The sequence below is a fragment of the Hemiscyllium ocellatum genome, chromosome 10 (genome assembly GCF_020745735.1).
Source record: "Hemiscyllium ocellatum isolate sHemOce1 chromosome 10, sHemOce1.pat.X.cur, whole genome shotgun sequence".
In the NCBI taxonomy this organism is placed as follows: Eukaryota; Metazoa; Chordata; class Chondrichthyes; order Orectolobiformes; family Hemiscylliidae; genus Hemiscyllium; species Hemiscyllium ocellatum.
In genome coordinates, this window is record NC_083410.1 from 12,555,452 (window position 1) to 12,577,324 (window position 21,873).

Below are 21,873 nucleotides of genomic sequence, written 5' to 3' on the forward strand. Positions count from 1 at the left end.
TTAGGTATGACCCCACGGCACAATTCTAAATGTCGAATGGCTTTCATGATGTCCTGACCAATATTTGTCCTCAACCAACGTGACAAAGACAGATCACCCCGATACTGCCCACTTGTGGCTTGTTCTATGTGCAATATGGTTGCTGTATTCTCTTCTACATTAGAACAGTGGCTACACCACAGAGGTTTGTGGGATTTCTAGACATACGCTTCCTTTCTATCTAACAATCCCTGACTTCTGTCAGCTATTACAGTTTGTTGTTGTTTTCCTCTCACCATCTATGACACACTGTTTGAACTCATGACAGAGGCATGTTGTAAGTGCGACACTTATTATCCAAGGAAGAAACCATGCAGATTGCTTCTCTCTGCTTTATCACCTGAGCCAAATGCATTGCTGTACAGGAGAGCAATCCTTTGCAAGCAAATGCTGCAACTCTGATAAAAGAATATTGAAACGTAAAGCTGAGTATTTTTATTAAATGCTTCATTAACAAACTGCACCCTTAGCTATGTACAGTTAATGTGCTAAACTTGTGTGCGCGTTTATGCATATATTTATATACTTCCAAAGAAAAAAAAACACAATGAACAAGTGTCAAAATCTGATGAAAGAAAACAAATCCTGCAGTACTCAACAGCTTTACAATGTGAAGGCATGCATTGATGTGGCAAGATTTTGGATCAAACAACATACGGTTATCTTGCTGCTCTAAGAGGGGGGGGGGGGTGGAATATCGCCGTACACTCATTGTGCAGTGTTTGAGGTAAATACCACTAGAATGGAGCAATGGAAAATGTGGGAGTTGCCCGGTGCCAGCAATAGTTGGCGAAACCGACCCTGCGATCGTTGTAGGGCACGGTTTGCGATGCCTGGTCGGAAAGTGCCCATTTATTACTGGCAGGCTTGCCCAGTTTGAATTTGCCAGGAAGAGGTCAGGCACGGGTTTTTGGGGAAGGGCCTGTTGCTTGAGTGAATATTAACTGCCAAGTTCAGTTAGTACCACTCGCTTCAGGGACAGAGCAGATTAATAGGGAGGCCAATTGTGTCATAAGAGGCCTGCACAGTATCCAAGGAAAACACTAGGCCTAAGTATAGGCCCTGGTCTCGCTTGCTTTGCAGAATACCAGAGTTTATTTTTATTTTACGATTTAAACGGATACCCAAGGTAGAGCAAATTTGACTAACAAATACTGTGTATTAACACAAATTGGTTTAACTCACAGAACACTGTTTCAGCCTTTTCGATAGTTTATTTGCCTAATATTAATCAAAAAAATATAGATTAGGGTTTGCCGGCCAAGATCCTTTTTTTCAAATTTCGATATTGCTTCAGTGTAAACAAATAAATAAATTATTTACAATCTTTGGCAAAATTCACTGCTTCCCACAAACAATTTTTTTAAAAGAAAGGGGGGAGAGAGAGAGAGAGAGAAAATAAAATCATAAATAAATTAAATAGGAAAATATGATACAATCTAAATATTCACATCTTTTGCCCCCTCACCCTCTGCAAACTGTTTTCTCTTCCTTTGAAAGGTGGTCGTGTTTTGTGTGATGGTCTGTGGAACCACTTGACGTTCCTTGTCCAACGATTCTGAGGTGCGGGGGAGAGGTTTGGGGTGTGGGGTAAAATGGGATGGGGAAGGGTGGGTGGGGAGGTTGGGAGAAAGGAGGGGAGGGGAGATGCAGAAAGGTTACAAGGAGGAGAGGGTTGCTTTTCATGTCAGAAGAAGTGTTAATAGCTGTCACTAACATTGAAAGACTGCAATGTGTGTACAATAAAACAAAAGTGATATGTGATATATAGAATATACATAGATGCACATCCACATATATTCAGACTAAGCCGATATATTATTGGTTGAGCCTTGCTTTGTCTATGAAGCACCCGCCCAGAATAGCTTTCACTCAGCTGAGCATGTCAGTTAAATCAATTCAGTGTTACATAAGAGAGAGAATTTCTATAGGATTTGTATGTTATGACTGCAATAGCTGTGCCTCGTGTAATACCGAATGGCTGAAAGCTTTTACATACAGACAATGAAATGTGCTAGAAAAAGTTGTAAACAAAGTGTTTTGAAAACTTTTTTTTTTGTAATTCATTCTTGTTTCCCAGAAGATGTCATTTTTAAACATTGTTAAATCAGACTTTCTTCTTTCTCTCGTTTTTTTTGTTGATTAAAGTAACAGTCCGAGTCTCCTTGACAACAGCCTTATCAGAAAATAGTAAAGGCAGGCTTAAATTGCAGTACGATACGTTTTTTTAAATGATCAGTAATCCCTCTAACTAGGTATAGTGACGGTTTTGCGAGACGTGTCGGAGATACAGTCAGCTTCCTGTCGGGAACATCTAGGTTTGCCACATTCCTGCCAGGCCGTTCAGAGGGAGCTGGTGCACACAGCGGGAGGGAACGGTCACCACAGTTGGCTGCAGGTGAATGGAGTTGTGTGTGAGGGAAGGGGAACGGGGTGGGGGAACAGTGTGGAGGGGCCACAGGTCGAAGGCCACTGAACGACAATGGAGTGGGGGGCAGGGGACAGAAGGAGGGGTGGGCGGAAAGTCGGGACTCCCAGTCCAGTTGAGGTGACGGGGCAGCACAGGAACATCCAGGGATTCCATCTCGTGTGCCACCAGCGGGTGCTCAGTTATCTGTGAAAACAAGATGTCGCATTGAAACTCTTTACACTCAAGGGGGGACCTCCCATGACTTTGCAAAATGGTGTCTCATAAGGGCTTGGTGCAGGACTAGGCCATTCAGCCCCTCCAGCCTGTTCCTCCATTCAATACAATCCTGGGCTGATTTCATCTTGGCCTCAACTCCACTTTCCTATCTGCTCTCCATAACCCTTCAACCCATCATCAATATTCAAAAATCGTTCTTATCTCCTAAACTTAGTCAGTGTCCTGGCATCCCTTGCACTCTGGGGTAGTGAACTCCACAGATTTATCGCCTTTGAGAGAAATAATTTCTCCTCACCTCAGTTTTAAATCTACCATCTTTGTCCTCTCATCCTAGATTGACCGCTATGAGAAAACATCCTCTCTACATCTACTGTCACTCTCGTTTCACATCTTAGAGACCATGATGAGATCTCCTCTCATTCTTCAAAGCTCCAGTGGGAACAGGCCTAAACTGCTCAAACTCTCCTCATAGGTGAAGCCTTTCATTTCTGGAATTAATCTAAGCCTTCGCTGAACTGCAGCCAATGGAATTGCATCCTTCCTCGAATAAGGAGACCAAATCGGGACAGAGGACACCAGCTGCAGCCTTGCTAATGCCTTGTGCAGTTGCAACAACCCTTCAGTATTTTAATGCTCCATTCTCTTTGGGGGAAAGTGCCAACATTCCATGTGCCCTCCTTGATACCCGCTGTACCCTCCCCAATTAGAAGTCTCAAGGAAGAGAGGAATATTTTCAAGACATGCTGTCAGAATGTTTCTTTTCGCACTCGTCAGGACTGATGCAAGAATGCCAAATTTCAGAGGGAGCAACAATGTGTACAGCTTGAGAAAATGGTGCAGATTGGTCTTCTATTCTGGTTAGTCATGGAGAATGCACCAGGGAACTACTGTTGGCCCACTTTCAGGTAACACAATAAAGACACAATGTCGAGACAATAGTTCTTAATGAAGAGTCACCTCGACTCGAAACATTCGCTCTCTCTCTCTCTCTCCATGAGTGCTGCCTGACCCACTGTGATCTCCAGGTTGGAAGGGCTACAGGAACACCTGCTGTTCCTTTGTTAATCATTGTGAAAAGAATCCTTTCGGAGTCATAACCAGAACAGGACAGCTCAATGAATGAGAGGGATTTAATTACTTTGCAGTGTGACACATTGTATACTCACATGTAGAAGTTATATTTTATTTATATATAATAAATAAGCAAAATATGATAAAATGTAACTATAATGTGTAACTGTCTACATTTCCAATGTAAAATTTATGTCATAAAGACTGCAAAAGGCCCATTCCAACTTTGTTCAGGTTGCTTCAACCAATGGATGGGTCTCTAATATTGAAAGGGTCCTGTGAACATCTATTTGGAGATGGGACCGCGTGAGGTGGTGACAGGGAATCTCCTGTGGTTATTATATATTCCATCAAAAAACACCCAGAGAAAAACAGCAACCGTCACTTACCTCGACACTCGTATTTGAGGTCAGAGAAGTAGAGGGCCTCTTGGGAGAAGACAAACAGCCCTAGTCGTCCGCCAGCTAATGTCTTGTCGTAGATTGGGCCAGAGTCAGCCATGATTTGTTTTCCTTCATACACCACCACTCTGCAGAAAAACAGAAGCAGAACTGAAGCTGCTTCCTAACGCACCAAACCGTACTCGCAGGGAAAACCAAAATGCAGGAGAGCAGAATCGAAAGAGGAAATGCTGGAGGAGGTCAGCTGGTCTGGCAGCTTCTGTGTCCATCAGCAACAGCAGCAGGACCCTGAGTTCAACACCAGACTCGAAAAGCTAACTCGGTTTCTCTTTCCCTCTCAACAGACGCTGCCAGACCTGCTGAGTCTCTCCAGCAATCAGTGTTTGCTGCATTTCCTGATCTTGGGTACTTGAAATCCACTTCACACAGTGTCTGCAACCACAGAGTGAAACCTGAACGCACCCACCTCAGAACACATCCCATAAACAACTACTACAGCATTCACATTCAAAGTCCCTCACTAACTTCTCTATCTCAGAGCACATCATAGGTATGGACATTCACTCTAAGAAATCTGACGTACAGATCAAAGGCAGTACTTCAAGTGAAGTGCGGTCACTATTAATTTTGCATTTTGTTTAAGAGAACGGCCTGTCTTGAACACTTCTAAAGTTCACCAACAGCGTTTCCTGTAATTCTTTTGTCTGTTCCAGGAGCTCCAGACTCAGGAGTCAATCATTGGGCTGATGGCTGATGGGCATGAAGTCCCCAGTGCCTATGGGGTCATGCAGCTACCTGGAGGTTTGGTGTTCACTCTCACTGTCACAGACAATTCGTCTCTTCTTCACTCTTTAGAGTGAGGTGGCACGGTGGCTCAGTGTTAGCACGGCTGCCTCACAGAGCTGGGGACATGGGATCCATTCCACCCTCGGGCGACTGTCTGTTTGGAGTTTGCACATTCTCCACGTGTCTGTGAGAGGTTCCACCCACGATCCAAAGGTGTGCAGGTTAGGTGGGTTGGCCATAGGCCATGCAGGGTTACATTGGGTGGGCCTGCATGGAGGGCTCAATGGGCTGAATGGCCTGCTTCCATGTCAGGATCTGAGATGGGCCTGAAGACTCACTTTGCTGTCAGATATTCCAGAATTTACAGTTTGAGACTGTGGATTAGACTGGGTTATCTGCGGGTGACACTAGGCCCCTAAGTGACTACTGTCAACTTCCAAAGCATCATTTGAAAACTCACCCTCAATGGATTTGAATAACATCCCCTTTGTCACCATCAATGACTTGGTTAAAGAAAATGGTATTTAAGTCCAATAAAAGTTTACCTTTTCCTTCGTTGAGGGGATATGGGTATCGCTATCTGCACCATCGTTTATTTTCCATCCTTCACTGTCCATGAGAAGGTGACTGTGAGCAATGGTGCTCCTAAATCTAACTGAGTGGTCAACTGGGCTGTCTCAGAGGGCAGACAAATAAAGTACCAATGCTTTAAAGGTTAATTTCTAAATGTTGGACGTTTGTAATTTTGCTGCAAGTCGTCAAGAAATGATCAACGAGCAGGGGCTGAACAGGCTGGGGCTGTTTTCCCTGGAGCGTCGGAGGCTGAGTGGTGACCTTATAGAGGTTTACAAAATTATGAGGAGCATGGATAGGGTAAATAGACAAAGTCTTTTCCCTGGGGTCGGGGAGACTGGAACTAGAGGACATAGGCTTAGGGTGAGAGGGGAAAGATATAAAAGAGACCTCAGGGGCAGCTTTTTCACACAGAGGGTGGATGCGTGTATGGAATGAGCTGCCAGAGGATGTGGTGGAGGTTGGGACAATTGCAACATTTAAAAGGCATCTGGATGGGTATGTGAATAGGAAGAGTTTGGAGGGATATGAGCCAGGTGCTGGCAGGTGGGACTAGACTGGGTTGGGATATCAGATCGGCATGGACGGGTTGGACCGAAGGGTTTGTTTCCGTGCTGTACATCTATGACTCTATGAACGCCTCTGTCGCAGTAAACCATGTTCCATAGTGAGAGATTCAGTATGTGAAGCCAACTGGGATTTAGAGAAAACTTAAAATAATAAACTGTCCCCAGGGAGCTTCAGAGGAGTATTGGAAAGGAACATTTGGCACCAAGCCACATCGTGAGACATTCGGGCAGTTCGCCATCAGTTTGGCACAAGAAGCAGATCTTGAGGACAGTCGTGAAGGGAGACTGAAGAATTTCAGTTTGTGCTTCACGTGATTCCTTCTTTAGTGAATGGCTTCAGGTTTCAAAACGCTTTCAAATCAGTTAGTAATAACTCAACACGTTTATTTTGTGGCCGCTTACTGAAATCTTCACCGTTCACTGTGGAAATGTTGGTGTTGAAAGGGAGCTGTGGTGTGAGGGGATTTATTGCATTCCTCAGAGATTCCTCTGTCTTCGGTTTCAATTGAGGTGTCAACCGGGTGAAATTCAATCAGTGAACACCTCCAGGAAAATAGCAACTGAAAACCTTTGTACGGCTGTCGGGGGGAGGGGGGGGGGGAGGGGGGTTGAGTAAAGAAGAAAGGCATATTTGTGCGTGAAACACAGAATGCTATCACACAGGTACAGCATTTAATCAGGAAGGCTAATAGAATGTCAGCCCTTATTTCAAGGGAGTTGGAGCACGAGAAGTGAGGAGTGCACGAGGGGCTGGCGAGGTCACACCTGGGGCACTGCGAGCAGTTTTGGTCCCCTTACTGAAAGAAAGATATTATTTAATTGGTGGCAGTTTGGAGAAGGCTCATTCTGAGGATCCCTGATACGAAGAGATTGTCTTATGAGCAAAGACTAAACAGGTTCAGACTCTACTCACTGGAGCTCAGAAGAATGAGAGATGATCCCACTAAATGGTATCAGATTCTTTAAGGGGCCTGACAGGGTCAATGCTGAGACGGATGTTTCTCTTCATTGTAGTGCCTAGGATCAGACAGTGTAATCACAGAATAAAGGGGAACCAGTTTAAGACGAAGATGAGGAGGGACTTCTTGTCTCAGAGGGTTGAGTGTCTCTGGAACCCCAGAGAGAGCTGAGGGGGCTGGGTCCTTGTGTATATTTGAGGCTGAGACAGAGAGATTGCTGATCAGTCGGGGAATCGAGGGTTATGGGGAAAAGGGTGGGAAAGTGGACACGAGGAATGTTGAATCAGCCATGATCCTATTGAATGAAAGATGTTCAGTTGGAAAAATATGTACCCACAGAGGTATACCCTGGGACCCCCATTAAAGGGGGCCACTCTATCCTCCACCAAGGGGATAGGCATGTGTCTGAAGCTTAGGACAGACAGAGTTGTAGTGATACAAGACAGCCTTGTACATGGAGTCACAGGTAGGTCAGATTGGGTAAGGGCTGCAGATTTCCTTCCCTCAAGGACATCAGTGAATCCAATTGATGGTAGATGTAAGGTTGCCTTTGGATTTTTTCTGAGAAATGGAGTTCAAATGTCAGCATTTGGAATTTGAAGCAATGTCCCTGAAACATTCCCTGGATATCTTCTATCTTGCAGATAGACACAATGGCTGCAATGCCACATTCTCTGTTGTAAGCATTTTATGAGCAATATTCCAACAGTGGCCTAATCAATGTCCTGTACAGCCGCAACAGGACCTCCCAACTCCTGTACTCAATACTCTGACCAATAAAGGAAAGCATACCAAACACCTTCTTCACTATCCTACCTACCTGCGACTCCACTTCCAAGGAGCTATGAACCTGCACTCCAAGGTCTCTTTGTTCAGGAACACTCCCTAGGGCCTTACCATTAAGTGTATAAGTCCTGCTAAGATTTACTTTCCCAAAATGCAGCACCTCGCATTTACTGGAATTAAACTCCATCTGCCATTTCTCAGCCCCTTGGCCCATCTGGTCCAAATCCTGTTGTAATCTGAGGTAACCCTCTTCGCTGTCCACTACACCTTCAATTTTGGTGTCATCTGCAAACTTACTAACTGTACCTCTTATGCTCGCATCCAAATCATTTATGTAAGTGACAAAAAGTAGTGGACCCAGCACCGATCCTTGTGGCACTCCACTGGTCACAGGCCTCCAGTCTGAAAAACAACTCTCCACCAACACACTCTGTCTTCTACCTTTGAGACAGTTATGTAACCAAATGGCTAGTTCTCCCTGTATTCCACGAGATCTAATATTGCTGATTAGTCTCTCATTAAGGCCATGAATTAATAATTTATATATTGTAAAAACCTCTGCATCCTCTGTGTTGCTGCCTGATACAAATGATCAAACCAAAATGATAGGACAGACCAGGCAAAACCTCTCCCATCCCAGGGCAATGGAGTTTCCACCTCGAGGCAGCCTCTGTGCTAATTATCCAGCCGGAGATTTTCTAGGTGAATGTAGGATTTGCCGTGCATTAGAGAAATTTAGGAATATAGGCCATTCAGCCCCTCAAGCCTGTCCTACCATTCAATGAGATCATGGCTGATCTGTGGCCTTACTCCAGAGACCTGCCTTTGACCCGTCTCCCTTCATATCTTTTCTTTTACAAAAAATTATCCTTCTCAGGTTTAAAATTAACAACTGACCCAGCACCCACTGCTGTTTGTGGAAGAGAGTTCCAAACCTCTCCCACCTGTGTGTGTGGAAGTGCTTCCTAACATCTCTCCTGAACTGTCTGGCCCTAATTCTCAGACTATGTCTCTAGTTCTAGAATTCCCAACCGGTGGAAATAGTTTATCTTTATCTGCCCTATCCTCTCCTGTTCACACAGAATCATACAGTCAGACTTAGACAGCATGGAAATAGACCCTTTGGTCCAACCCGTCCATGCTGACTAGATACCCTAACCTAATCTAGTCTCATTTGCTAGCACTTGGCCCATATATACCCTTCCTATTCATATACCCATCCAAATGCCTTTTAAATATTCTAATTGTACCAGCCTCCATCACTTCCTCTGGCAGCTCATTCCATACACGTACCACCCTCTGCATGAAAAAGTTACCCCTCAATTCCATTTTAAGTATTTCCCCCTCTCACGTTAAATCTATGCTCCACAATTTTGGAGTCCCCTGTACCTTGAAGACTTCAAACAGATCACCCCTTAACCTTCTAAATTCTAGGCAAAACAGACCTAACTTTTACAATCACTCCTTATAACTAAACCCTTGAAGTCCAGGTATCATTCACATAAACGTGCACCGTGCTCCCTCCAAGGCCAGTACATCCTTCCTAAGGTGTGGTGTTCAGATCTGCTCACTGTACACCATGTGAGGTCTAACCAGGGTTTTGTATAACTCCAGCGCAAGCTTTGCATCCTTACTCTCCAATCCTCTCGATATAAAAGGGCAGCATTCCATGAGCTGACTTTATTATTTTCTGTGCCTGTCTGTGTGCCATGTTACAGATCTACGCAGCCGAACCCCAGGTCTGTTTTGGACACCCACTGTAGCTATGTGAGGACATTGTGTGAGGTACCTGATGAAGCCTGTTTTGGGTCGGTGAATCAAATGCCACCTGTAGGCAGTATAATCCTTCCAGCCGATGTTCTTGGGGTCATGCCATAATGTTCGAACCTGAAACACAAAGAGATCGCATGCTAAAGGCAGAACTCCATAGATTTCTGGATACCAGCTATATCAGGGAACAAATAACATGAGTGCCGAGAATCAGCCATGATCCTGTTTGAATAGTTGCACAAGCTCGATGGGATGAATGGCCTGCTCTTGCTCTGATTTCCTTTCTTCCTTACATTCACAAAGTGTTTTCTGTTGGTACAAGCTTCCCAAAAGACTGACTGTAAAAGGATCTCCACTTTGGTCCATTCTTACACACTCCCATAAATCAATGCAGCCAGTACATTCGATCCTCATCCATTGCTTTCCTGTCTGGGGGATTTCAGAACCGAGGCTCACAGTCTAAGGGTAGGGGGTCAGCCATTTGGGACTGAAACGAGGAGAGACTGCTGCAGCCAGCGAGCGGTGAGCCTGTGGAATTCTCTGGCACAAGAAGCGGCCAAAACACTGAATGTTTTCAAGAAGGAGTTAGATATAGCTCTTGGAGCTAAAGGGATTGAAGTAATTGCACAAAGGCCAGAATCCTGTCACCAAGTCACCCTTTTTCATTTGTGCTCAGTTACTGGTTGTGGCCAGCTAGCTCTGAGCCAGCTCCCTACTCTCAGGAGATGTTATATTCTTTTGTTCTCCCCCCCCCCCCCCCCCCCTCCTCTAGCCTATTGATAGTTTAAAATTACATTTCTATAGTTCTAAGACTTCAGTTGCTTTTACCTTCTGTCTTAAAAAAAAATGGTTTCAAGCAAATGACTCTTTACAGTAGTCTAATTGTATTAAACCAAACTAACATCTTGATTTTCATGAAAACATATTCAACTGTCGTGCAGTTCCAATCCTGTATGCGATGTGTTTGTTGTGGTATTTCATAATGGGTATTATAGCTCTAAACTGCACTCCAAAATTTATTTAAACTTCTGCTTGAACATCTGTATCTCCGACACCAACTCTGGTTTCAGTTACAATTAATTTGGTTACTCCTATGTTATTTCCCATGATGCTTCTCTCCTGGCTACACTGGGTCATCCAGAGCTTTCCTGATTGGCCCAGATTAACGACCCCAATCAAGGATCTCGTAATCAACAAGATCCAGCTGGTTCCAATCACCAGAGATCAAAGGCTATGGAGAGAAAGTGGGGACAGTGGGCTGAGTTGGTCAATCTGCCATGGTCATATTGGCTTGAAGGACTGAATGGCTTCCTCTTGTTCCTGGTTTCTATGGTTCCCTTTCCCCCAGTATTTGTTGATATTTCAGTAAGTGATTCTATTGTCTGCTCCAATGGTGTGCCCTAACTGTCTTCGATGTTATGCAGTAATTTGCCCTTTTCTCCCCAATGGGCTGCGGTGGATATATGGAACGTCCTCCTGTACTTCCCACATTTTGAGTAAGCCTTTAGCTTATTGATGGTTCCATGGAAAGAATGCAGATAACACAGTCTATCACCTCAGCGTTCTTTTCCGAAGATTCAGGTTGGGTTTCTTCGATGTTAACCATTTATTAGCCAGTCTATTGATCATGGCTCTAATGCACCTTTATTCTAGTTGCCTGTCTTGGCTCTGTATCCGCCCTCCTCACCTGCAATCTTCTTCCTGACCTCTCCGCCCCCACCCCACTCCAACCTATCACCCTCACCTTGACCTCCTTCCACCTATCACATCTCCATCGCCCCTCCCCCAAGTCCCTCCTCCCTACCTTTTATCTTAGCCTGCTTGGCTACTCTCTCTCATTCCTGATGAAGGGCTTATGCCCGAAACGTCGAATTTCCTGTTCCTTGGATGCTGCCTAACCTGCTGTGCTTTAACCAGCAACACATTTTCAGCTGTGATCTCCAGCATCTGCAGACCTCATTTTTTACCCTCTGTATTCCTTTGTAAACCTCCCCAACAAAGACAGATTGCAGCCAATCCTACCCTACCCACAGTTGACACTGAATCACTGTCACAAGCTTTCTAGGGAAGCTGGTAGGAACTCTTGCCAATACGGGGTGAGGGAGTGGGGACATGACTTCAATGGAATCTAACTCAGCTCAGAGTTTGTGCTGAAGCGAAGGTTCTGGGAGCCCAATGATTGTATGAACCCAGATGTCATGGCTTCAAATCTCACCTCGATGCCAAGGTCTAGCGCTAAGTTTAGTACATGTCGCAATTTGTGGGTTGGCACCAGATGAATGACTGAGACATCTGCTGCTATGTCATAAAAGTCCAATTTGTTGATGGATTTGGCCCCTCCTTAGCCAGTCTGGCCTCAATCCCACACCATCTGGTCGTCTCCCATGGCAACTCAAAATGAACACAAGAACTGGGAGCTAGGGTAGGCCATTCTGGGAGCTAGGGTAGGCCATTCTGGGAGCTAGGGTAGACCATTCTGTCCCTTCAGGGTCCTTCACAATTCAATTAGACTATGGCTGATCTGATGGTGGCCTCACCTCCCTGCCTGCCCCCATAAACCCTGACAGCCTCGGCTGAGCAGAAATCTAACTCAGCCTTGAATAGATTTAGTGACTATCCTCCACCATGTTCTGCCAAACAGAATTCCAAAGGTATACGACTCGCTGAGAGAACAAGTTCCTCCTCATCTGTTAAGTGGAAGACCTCTAATATTTAATTTTAGTCCCTTTCACACCTCTTTAGTGCAAACCCTGTCAAATCCCCTCACAATCTTATATACCTCAAAAAAGTGACCCCTCATGGTCTTTACTCCTGTGGCCACAGACCCTACCAGTTCAACCTCTCCTCATAAGGCAACCCTTTCATCCCAAGAATCAGTTCTCTGAGCCTTCTTTGAACCGTGACACCTTTAATTAAGCCCAAGATTCTCCAAGGTAATCCAGGTGTCCTGTATTATTACAGTAACATTTCCACAACTTTTATATTCTATGCCCCTTGCAATAAATGCCACATCCCATCTGCCTTCCTAAGCAGTAGCCGTTCCTGCAAACTAACGTTGTGTGATTCATGTACCAGGTAATGGAGGTAATGTCACTGGAAAAGCTAAAGACACAGACTAATATTCTGGGGACGTGGGTTCAAATCCCATCACAATGTGTACATTTAATAACAATTTGGAATTAAGAGCTAATCTAATAGCAATTGTTATAAAATCCCACCTGGTTCACTCGTGCCCTTAAGAGAAGGAAATCTGCCATCCTTATCCAGGCTGACTGAGATATGACCCTTCACTGCCCAATGGACAATAAATGCTGATCTAGCCAGTGATGGCCATGTCCAATTCTCAAATGAAACCAAAAGGTTACAGATCCCATTGTACGGCACAGATTGCCTTGCTGGTTTCTGACACAGTCTTGAAATAAATTGTAACAATGGACCTCTGTCCTTGCAGTCAGACTGACTTTATGTTATAATACAGGTTAAGTCTATTCAGTGACTGGCCATGTGATTATTCAAATAGTTACACCAACTATCTCTGTACACAGTAAACCCCTCCCTGCCATTGGATAAACTTTCTTTCATTAACTTTCTCCATTGAAACCCTGACAGTAAAAGGCTGTTTTCCTTTATGATTAGTTTATTTTTTTAAATAGAGTCACCTTTTGAGTGTATCTACATGTGCTGAAATAACAAATGGAATAGAATTAGATTTAGAATATCCTCTATTGGCACATTTACTCAAGTACGGAAATACAGGAGTACAGTGAAAAGTTTACAATGTCACCCACGTGGCACTACCTTAGGTACAAAGTACCGAGCTACGAATCTTAGAAACAAAATACAGATATAAAGGGAAAAAAAAGCGAAAAAAAATTACATTACTCAGTTGTACTTATATCTATGGAGCACCTTTAACATAGAAACTTCCGAAGGAGTGAGGCAGAATGTGTGAGACACAGAGGGAGTGAGAGAGCAATAGAAAGAGGGAGTGAGAGAGCAATAGAAAGAGCAAACAAGAAGTAGAGAGAGTGAATAAGAGGCAGCGTGAGTGAGAGAGAGCACGTGAGAGATAGATAAGCATGCACGCACCAAATCAAAGCCACATGAGCATTAGCATGAGTGATACAGAGAGTGTGGGAAATAGAGAGAGATGTCAGGGAAGGGATACCAGAGCTTGCACCTTTGGCAGACAAAGCTAACCGAGATGATTAAAATCAGGGGAGCTAAGCTGGGCAGATCAAAGCTGCAGTGATCTCAAAGGTTTGTCCAACTGGAAGAGGTGACAGAGTTAGAGAGAGGGGAGGCCAGAGGCAAAGTCAAAAACAAGGCTCAGAATGCGAAGTTTGAGGCACTACCAGACCATGGAGGAACCAGGTTAAACCAGCACCAATCAGGGGTCCGGGGGAGTGATGAGGGATTGGGGCAGGTTTCACACTCAGACAGGCTGGACCCATTCCATTCACTGCCCCCAAAACCCCTCCAGCCTTGGATTGGGTGAAGACAATCTGCTGCTGATGGTGGCACACAGGCTGGGAGACACTCACCGGGCAATATCAGCTAAAGCCCTCAGTAATCAGGGTTAATGTAAGAGGCTTCAAGGTGCATCTATCGTCTGGGCAGTATCTCTTCAATCAAATAAAGAGCACCAGTCCATGGAAATTAGCCTGAGGAAAGCTACATCTGCTCCTCAAACATACATGAACCGATGGGAACCACTGGCCCTTGGTCTCTCTCAGGTCGGGAAAGCCAGTCTATAGTTGCTGCTTTTAGCCATTGAGCTCAGACCCACCTCTCTCCCAAGTCTCTATAACTGACCCGCACTTTGATGGCGTTGCCCCAACATTCAGATGCTCAGGAGACCTTGTCCTTCCTTCTGCTTTCAGCTGGTGATATGGAAGGGCCTGAGGCAGCACAGATACAAGTGACAGGATGCGGAGCGACACAGTGAAAGGTGGTTTCTCAGACTGACAACACAATGGGGTTCAAAGGAGTGGATACTGGGACCACTGCCAGTCTTAAACAAAAACTGACCAATCCAGACTTGGATGGACAGGGTACAATGTCAAACCTTGTAAATGATTCAGAACTTGGGCAGAGTATGAAGTTTGTGGAGGGCAGTGACAAACTCTTGAGAACATGTGGATGGGGTGGTGGACACATAGTTGGTATCATTCAACGCAGAGATGTGCAAGATGATTCAGTTTGGTAGGTATCATGCAGAAAGACAAGAGTGCAATTCTATTAAGGTTTCAGAGATAAAAGGACCCTGAGGTATCTGTGAACAAAGCAATGAGGTGGTAGTGCAGGTGAGGTGGTAATTAATAAGACAGACAGCATTGGGGAGGAGGGGGGCATGTAAAAAGTTTACAGAAAGAACTTGAGGCAAGGGGTTTGAGTTCTGTGGATAGGGAAGATGGGGTTGTTCTTGGAGAACGTCGAGAGAACTTCTGAATCATAAAGGATCAGCACAAAGCAGAGAGAAACTACTCCCCCTGGAGGAAGGATTAAGAACCAGAGGATACTGAAGGTGATAGGAAAAAGGAGCAACTGTGGTCGGAGGATGAACCTGATCACAGAGTGAGTGGTTCGAGTGTGGGAAACCACTCTTACAGCGATCGAGAGAGAAACATGTCTTTGATAAAGGGAACGGGATCAAAAACCAAAATATTAAAATGGCAGGGAGATGGGATCAGGAAGGGGAAATGGACTAGCTCCTGTGGACAGCCAGCACAGACATGACGGGCAAATGATCTTCTTCTGACTTAAACGACAAATGAGTCAAGGTTCCTAGTCCATGATTTGTACAAATGTGCACTGGACTTCACCCCCAAGTGTGTGCACAAACACACACACACCAACACAAACAGACACACACAAACACAGATACATACTGACAGACAGACACAAACACAGATACACATGCACACACACATACCGACACACATACCGACACAGGCACAAACAGACACACAGATACATACTGACAGACACACACAGACACATATCAACAGACTGATACACACATACTGACAGACACAAACACAGATACGCATACACACACACACACATCACATACTGACAGACACACACCGTCAGAAACACACACACACCAACACAAACAGACACACACATAAATACTGACAGACAGAAACACAGATGCACACACACTTAGACACGCACACGTCACATACTAACAGACACACACACACACACTTAGACATGTACACATCACATACTGACAGACATACACACCAACAGAAACACACACATACACTGACACAGATACAGACACACAGATGCACAAACACACACTGACAGACACTCATACCGGCAGACACACACACAGACAGACACACACACAGACAGACACACACACAGACAGACACACACACAGACAGACACACACACTCACGAATGAAGTACTGTAGGCTCTAAACAGGAGTTTATACAAAGTGTAACGTTGCTTCCTCTCCCTTGTATTCCTTCCCTGACCCTGGCTGCCATTCACATTCCCTGAGAGTTAGATTTATGGACAAAGACCAAAACAAATAGGTAGACAATACAAACCCTGCTCCCACATTTCCCAGAGCTGGTGCTCACCAAAGGGAAGGCCATGGGGTGACCTGTCGGTGGGTTGCTTGTAGTAAAATGTTAGACATTTTCATTTGACTTGTGGAGAAATTTGAAACCAAGAGCCTCAAAAAATAATAAATCAAAGGAGGAATTCAGGAGAAATATTGTCGCAGATTGTAATTAAAAGGTGGAACCCACAACCACCAGGGAGACAGTGAGGCCAATGGTGTCTGAGTTAGTGAAGGAATGGAATGGAATGGATATGTAGACTGGATTAAATGCAGCCAGGTGAAAAGGTGCTCATGCAGTGTATAAGGAACAATGGGGACCTATTTTTGCATTTACACTTTCACAGGATGTTGGCATCACCAGGCCAGTATTTATTGTGCATCCCTGTGTGCCCTATAGACAGCGATAGTGAGTCCACTTTTTGCTGCAGTCCATATGGTGTAGAGACAGCCCCTGAGCTGGACCCAAGGGACCTACTGACCTCTTTCTGTATATTTGATGCAAAGTAACTGCCTGCCGAGACAGAACTGGAGTGTAAAGGGAGGCTGGGGTCATCCAATGTCACTCGGTGGGTCTTACCTGTCCGGGGGTGTTGCCGGTATGCCACAGGGCATTCCGCAGGTGCTCTCCACGGCCAGTGGTGGAGTTCACCACCTTCAGGGAGACTCCAGCATAACCGTGAGCTCGGGACGGCTTCTCCTCCCAGTAGGTCTGGGTGACCTGCTTCCACATCACCACGTAGAAGCGGCTGCTGGACTGGTAACCGAACACAAACCCAGCGTAGTCATCATCACGGTCCGTGTTGACGTAGAAGGTGCCACTGAAGTCAATAGCATTGAACTCATCGAAACCTGTGGATTAGCAAGAGACAGGTTTCCCCTCAGTGTATTCACAATTCAGGAGGTCACACAGATCATCTCATGACAGCTCAACACTCTGCTCACTCACTCTCACACTATGGTCAGTGTTTATTCCCCATTCCTTGTTACCTCCTGAACTGCAACATCACAGTATTGGTACTCCACAGCATGGGGCAAAATTTAGGTTGTGGGTGGGGTGGGGGAATTTCTACTTGGCATTATGTCAGTGACCACCCTGTCTATGTTAGAGACCACACACACACACACACACCCCACAGACACACACACACACCCCACAGACACACACACACACACACACACACACACACACACACACACCACAGACACGCACAAAATCACACACACTGACTCAAAAACACACACCACACACCCACATGAAAACACACCCACACAAACCCTCAGGCTGCGCTACAGTGGGAAGATAATTGATCAGAAACTATCAATCACATCTCACAACACAAGTGTAGTTCAGTGTAATGTGTTTACAGCAAAGGACAGTACCCAGGTGAATCACTGAGTTTAGGTGTCTGGGCGTTAGAGCTTCCAATAGCATGCTTACTACTCAACAACAGGGAGTGGAGGGAGGGTGGGGGGGACTGGTGGTCAATACAGTGCAAAGGTGGTGTTAGTAAATGGAACATTAAGAACATTACAATGGTGCTTCCTGCATAAAGAGGAGAATCTGGTACGGGTGAAGGTGGGAGGGAGGGAAGGGTCAGGATAAAGACAGACGATGCCTTGGAAAATGCTCAGTAGGCCTTTCCTTTGGCGCTCATTGCTAACACAAACTTGGCAAATAGTGCTCAGCTCCATCAACTGCCTCATTAGAAGCATTGTTAAAACGCTCCACAGCCTTCATGTGCCTCGTGTGACTGATACTACACAGAACTCCACCCACCATGTGCTCCCCAGTCACCTTGGCACATACAAAGTGAATGAGGCAGGCCTCAGGCCTCACCACCATGACGGGGTGGGCACCTCAGACTGGCTCCTCAGTGCTGCTTACCAACGGCTAGGCCAGGATCAGAGTTGGCTGTCTGCAGCAGCTCCTTGCCCTGGTTACGCACCACCCAGTTCGGATCGATCTGTGTTGTTCCCTTCGGGTCAAGGTGAACCATCTGGAACTTTCTCAGGTCGGTCTGGCTAATGGCATTGTTCTCAGGACACACGTCAAAAATGTCTGGGATGTTGTCGTTGTCGAAGTCGTCCTTACACGCGTCTCCTCTGCCATCACCTGCCAGGAACATTCAAAGGCAGTTAACTCCTGTAGCTCCCCCTCCAGAGCACTGTGTTCGAGAAGAGACAGCGGTACGGTTTTCACTCTCAGGACACTCAGCCAAGGGGACAGATTTGGGGGAATCAGCGAAGGAGCCAGTGGTTAGCTGAAAAAACTGGGCCAGATTTTCCAAGGAGTGACGACGGTGCTCCTGACACATTACATTCAGAAGGCACTCTGAGTTTCTGACAGGAGATTCAGCTCAGGGCTCCTTCAGAGAGGTGGAGCTCGACTCTAAATCAGACAGATCGCTCACTGTGCAGAACAGTCAGGAGAAGGTAAACCATGGCCCACTGTGTCACATCACAGCACTCAGTCACCACCTTCTGTTACTGAACTCACTGAGATAAATGATTTGGGTGTGAATATAGGATGTATGGTTAGTCAGTTTGCAGATGACACTAAAATTGGAGGAGCAGTGGACAGCATAGAAGGTTACCTCAGAGTACAACAGGATCTTGATCAGATGGGCCAATGGGCCAAGGGAGTGGCAGATAGAGTTTAATTTAGATAAATGTGAGGTGCTGCATTTTGGAAAGGCAAATCCGGGCAGGACTTATACACTCGGTGGTAAGGTCCTGAGGAATGTTGATGAACAAAAAGACCTTGGAGTGCAGGTCCATAGCTTCTTGAAAGTGGAGTCGCAAATAGATAGGATAGTGAAGGTGGTATTTGGCATGCTTTCCTTTATTGGTCAGAGTATTGAGTACAGGAGTTGGGAGGTCATGTTGCGGCTGTATAAAACACTGGTAAGACCATCTTTGAAATATTGCACGTAATTCTGATCTCTCTGCAATAGGAAGGATGTTGTGAAACTTGAAAGGGCTCAGAAAAGATTTACAAGGATGTTGTTAGGGTTGGAGAGTTCGAGCTATAGGGAGAGGCTGAATAGGGTGGGATTGTTTGCCCTGGAGCGTCAGAGGCTGAGGGTGACCTTATAGAGATTTATAAAGTCATGAAGGGCATTGTGGGGTAAAAAGCCAAGGAGTCCAAAACTAGAGGGCATAGGTTAAAGGTGAAAGGGGAAAGATTTAAAAGGGACGTAAGGGGCAACTTTTTCACACAGAGGGTGGTACGTGTATGGAATGAGCTGACAGAGGAAGTGGTGGAGGCTGGTACAATTGCAACATTTCGAGACATAGGGTCATAGAGATGTACAGCATGGAAACAGACCCTTCGGTCCAACCCGTCCATGCCGACCAGATGTCCCAATCTAGTCCCACCTGCCAGCACCCGGCCCATATCCCTCCAAACCCTTCCTATTCATATACCCATCCAAATGCATCTTAAAAGGCATCTGGATGGGTATATGAATAGGAAGGGTTTGGAGGGATATGGGCTGGATGCTGGCAGGTGGGACTAGATTAGGTTGGGATATCTGGTCGGCATGGACGGGTTGGACCGAAGGGTCTGTTTCACTGCTGTACATCTCTATGACTTTAAGTATCTAACACCACAAACTGCCAACTTGACAGCCTCTGTGAAAGATTAAGTAAGTAAGGTAAGGGTGATGTCAGGCCACAAAGTGGGTAGAGGGCCCAGGGCAAATCGTGGGTAATATGCCAGTGGATAAAAGGGCCAGGTCAGTGACAGACAGTTTGGTGTAGGTAGGAGTAGGCGGGAATATTATTGAAATGGTGATATACATCAGCAAGTGTCGATGTATGAAGGGGTCTGGGTGTTCCTGTATGCCAGTCATTGCTAGTGGGTAGGCAGGTACAGCAAGCAAGTGGTATATTGGCCTTTATTGCAGGAGGATTTGAGTTCAGAAAGTCGGGAGGTCTCACTGCAGTTATACAGGACTTTGGGAAGTCTAGGACCAGGGAACATAGCCTGAGATTACAGAGTACACCACTTAGATATGAGCTGAGGAAACATCTCTTCACTCAACGTGTGGAATCTGGTGTCACAGGTGGCTGTAGAGGCTGGCTCCCTGTGTATGTTCAGAAAAGGAATTGTTTAATTTTTACATATTAAAGACATTAAAGGATACGGGCAGAAAGGGGGATTATGGCATTGAGATAGAAGACCAGCCATGACCATACTGATTGGCAGAGCAGACCTAGAGGGCCAAATGGCCTACTCCTGCTCCTAGTTTCCCTGGTTCTACAGTATCAGCCCATTGACCATCTTCCGCCACCACCATTACTGAGACCATCACTGGGTCCATTAGCGGATCGATAAAGAGGAACGCTCACCATCAGCATCGAGTTGGTCAGGGTTGGGGACAAGGCGGCAGTTGTCCCTCCCATCAGGGACTCCATCGTTGTCATCGTCAGGGTCACAGGCGTCTCCTTGACCATCCTTGTCGTGGTCGGCCTGGTTGGAATTGGCAACGTATGGACAGTTGTCCAGGTTATTCTGGTGCCCATCTTCATCGATATCCTGATTGTCATCACACTGGTCACCCACCAGGTCAGAATCAGAGTCTTCCTGCAGGACAACAGCACATGGAAGATCTTTATGACGCAAACAAGACAGACTTGCATTTGTATAGTGCCCTTGACAACTTCAGAGTTGTCCCGGAGCACATTGCTGAGGTGTGGCCACTGTTGCAACGTTGCAAATTCCATAAACAGATTTAGGGACAAAGACAGAAATTGCAGGAGAAACTCAGCAGGTCTGGCAGCATCTGCATAGAGAGAAAGCAGTTCTAACATTTTGGGTTTGGTGACCCTTCTTCAGAACTGGTTTTAGGGATATTGGTTGAGGGATGTATATTGGCCAGAGCTCCCCTGCTTTTCTCCCGTCAGATCTTTTACTTCTGCCTGAGAAGGTGGGTCAGCTTAACAACCCGTCCATCGTGACAGCATCCCTGTTCTTGCAGCACCCCCTCAGATCAGCACAGGAGGCTCCACCTATGGAGAGAGCCTGGCCCCGGGACAGGAAAATACAAACCCTGTGACTTTCTGACTGAGACAGCAGTGTGCTGTCAGCTGAATGCAAGCGAGGAAGGAATTGGAGGGAGTGAAGGACACTGGGATAGCAGTAAAGTGGGTTCACTGTCTTCAAGATGGGAGCATTGCTCATACCCCCAGCAGCACACCCCACCCCCAAACATACACTGGGAGCCCATCTTGAAATAGAAGCCTGGAGTCAAGTGCTACATGTTAGGTGGTGTCATAGTAGTAATGTCACTGGACAAGTAATCCAGACCTGTAGGTAGGGCTCTGGTGATATGAGTAGAACACCCAGCATGGTGGATGGTGAAATCTGAATTAAACTCTTTTTAAAATGACAGGCTCCTGTCAATTTTACTGTCGTAAAAATCCACCTGGTTCCTCCTTTAGGGAAGGAAATCTTCCATTCTTAGCTGGTCTGGCCTACATGTGACTCCAGACCCACACCAATGTAGTTGCCACTTAACAGCCCTCTGAGACAGGTAATAAATGGTGGCCTAATCAGCGGAATTCACATGCCGTGAATGACTAGCTAAGTACCCAACAGAGCACAGCCCAGCCAATCAAGTGCTTTCTCAGTGGTACCATCACCTGTGTAATGTCCAAAAAGCAGCAGCAAAATCCCACAAACAG

At 45.8% G+C, this 21,873-nt stretch overlaps 1 protein-coding gene across 1 annotated transcript in view; it reads right to left on the reverse strand.

Moving 5' to 3' along the window:
• Positions 1-451: 451 nt before the first annotated feature.
• The window catches only part of LOC132819653 (thrombospondin-2-like), a 72,036-nt gene continuing 50,614 nt past the window's right edge, over positions 452-21,873 (reverse strand). The window contains exons 17-22 of the mRNA XM_060831268.1: positions 20,539-20,773; positions 18,071-18,298; positions 16,763-17,034; positions 9,621-9,718; positions 4,147-4,286; positions 452-2,653 (exon numbers count right to left, since the gene is read on the reverse strand). Coding sequence (XP_060687251.1) covers positions 2,646-2,653; positions 4,147-4,286; positions 9,621-9,718; positions 16,763-17,034; positions 18,071-18,298; positions 20,539-20,773 — 981 coding nt within the window. The 3' untranslated portion in view covers positions 452-2,645. The remainder of the gene's footprint in view (positions 2,654-4,146; positions 4,287-9,620; positions 9,719-16,762; positions 17,035-18,070; positions 18,299-20,538; positions 20,774-21,873) is intronic.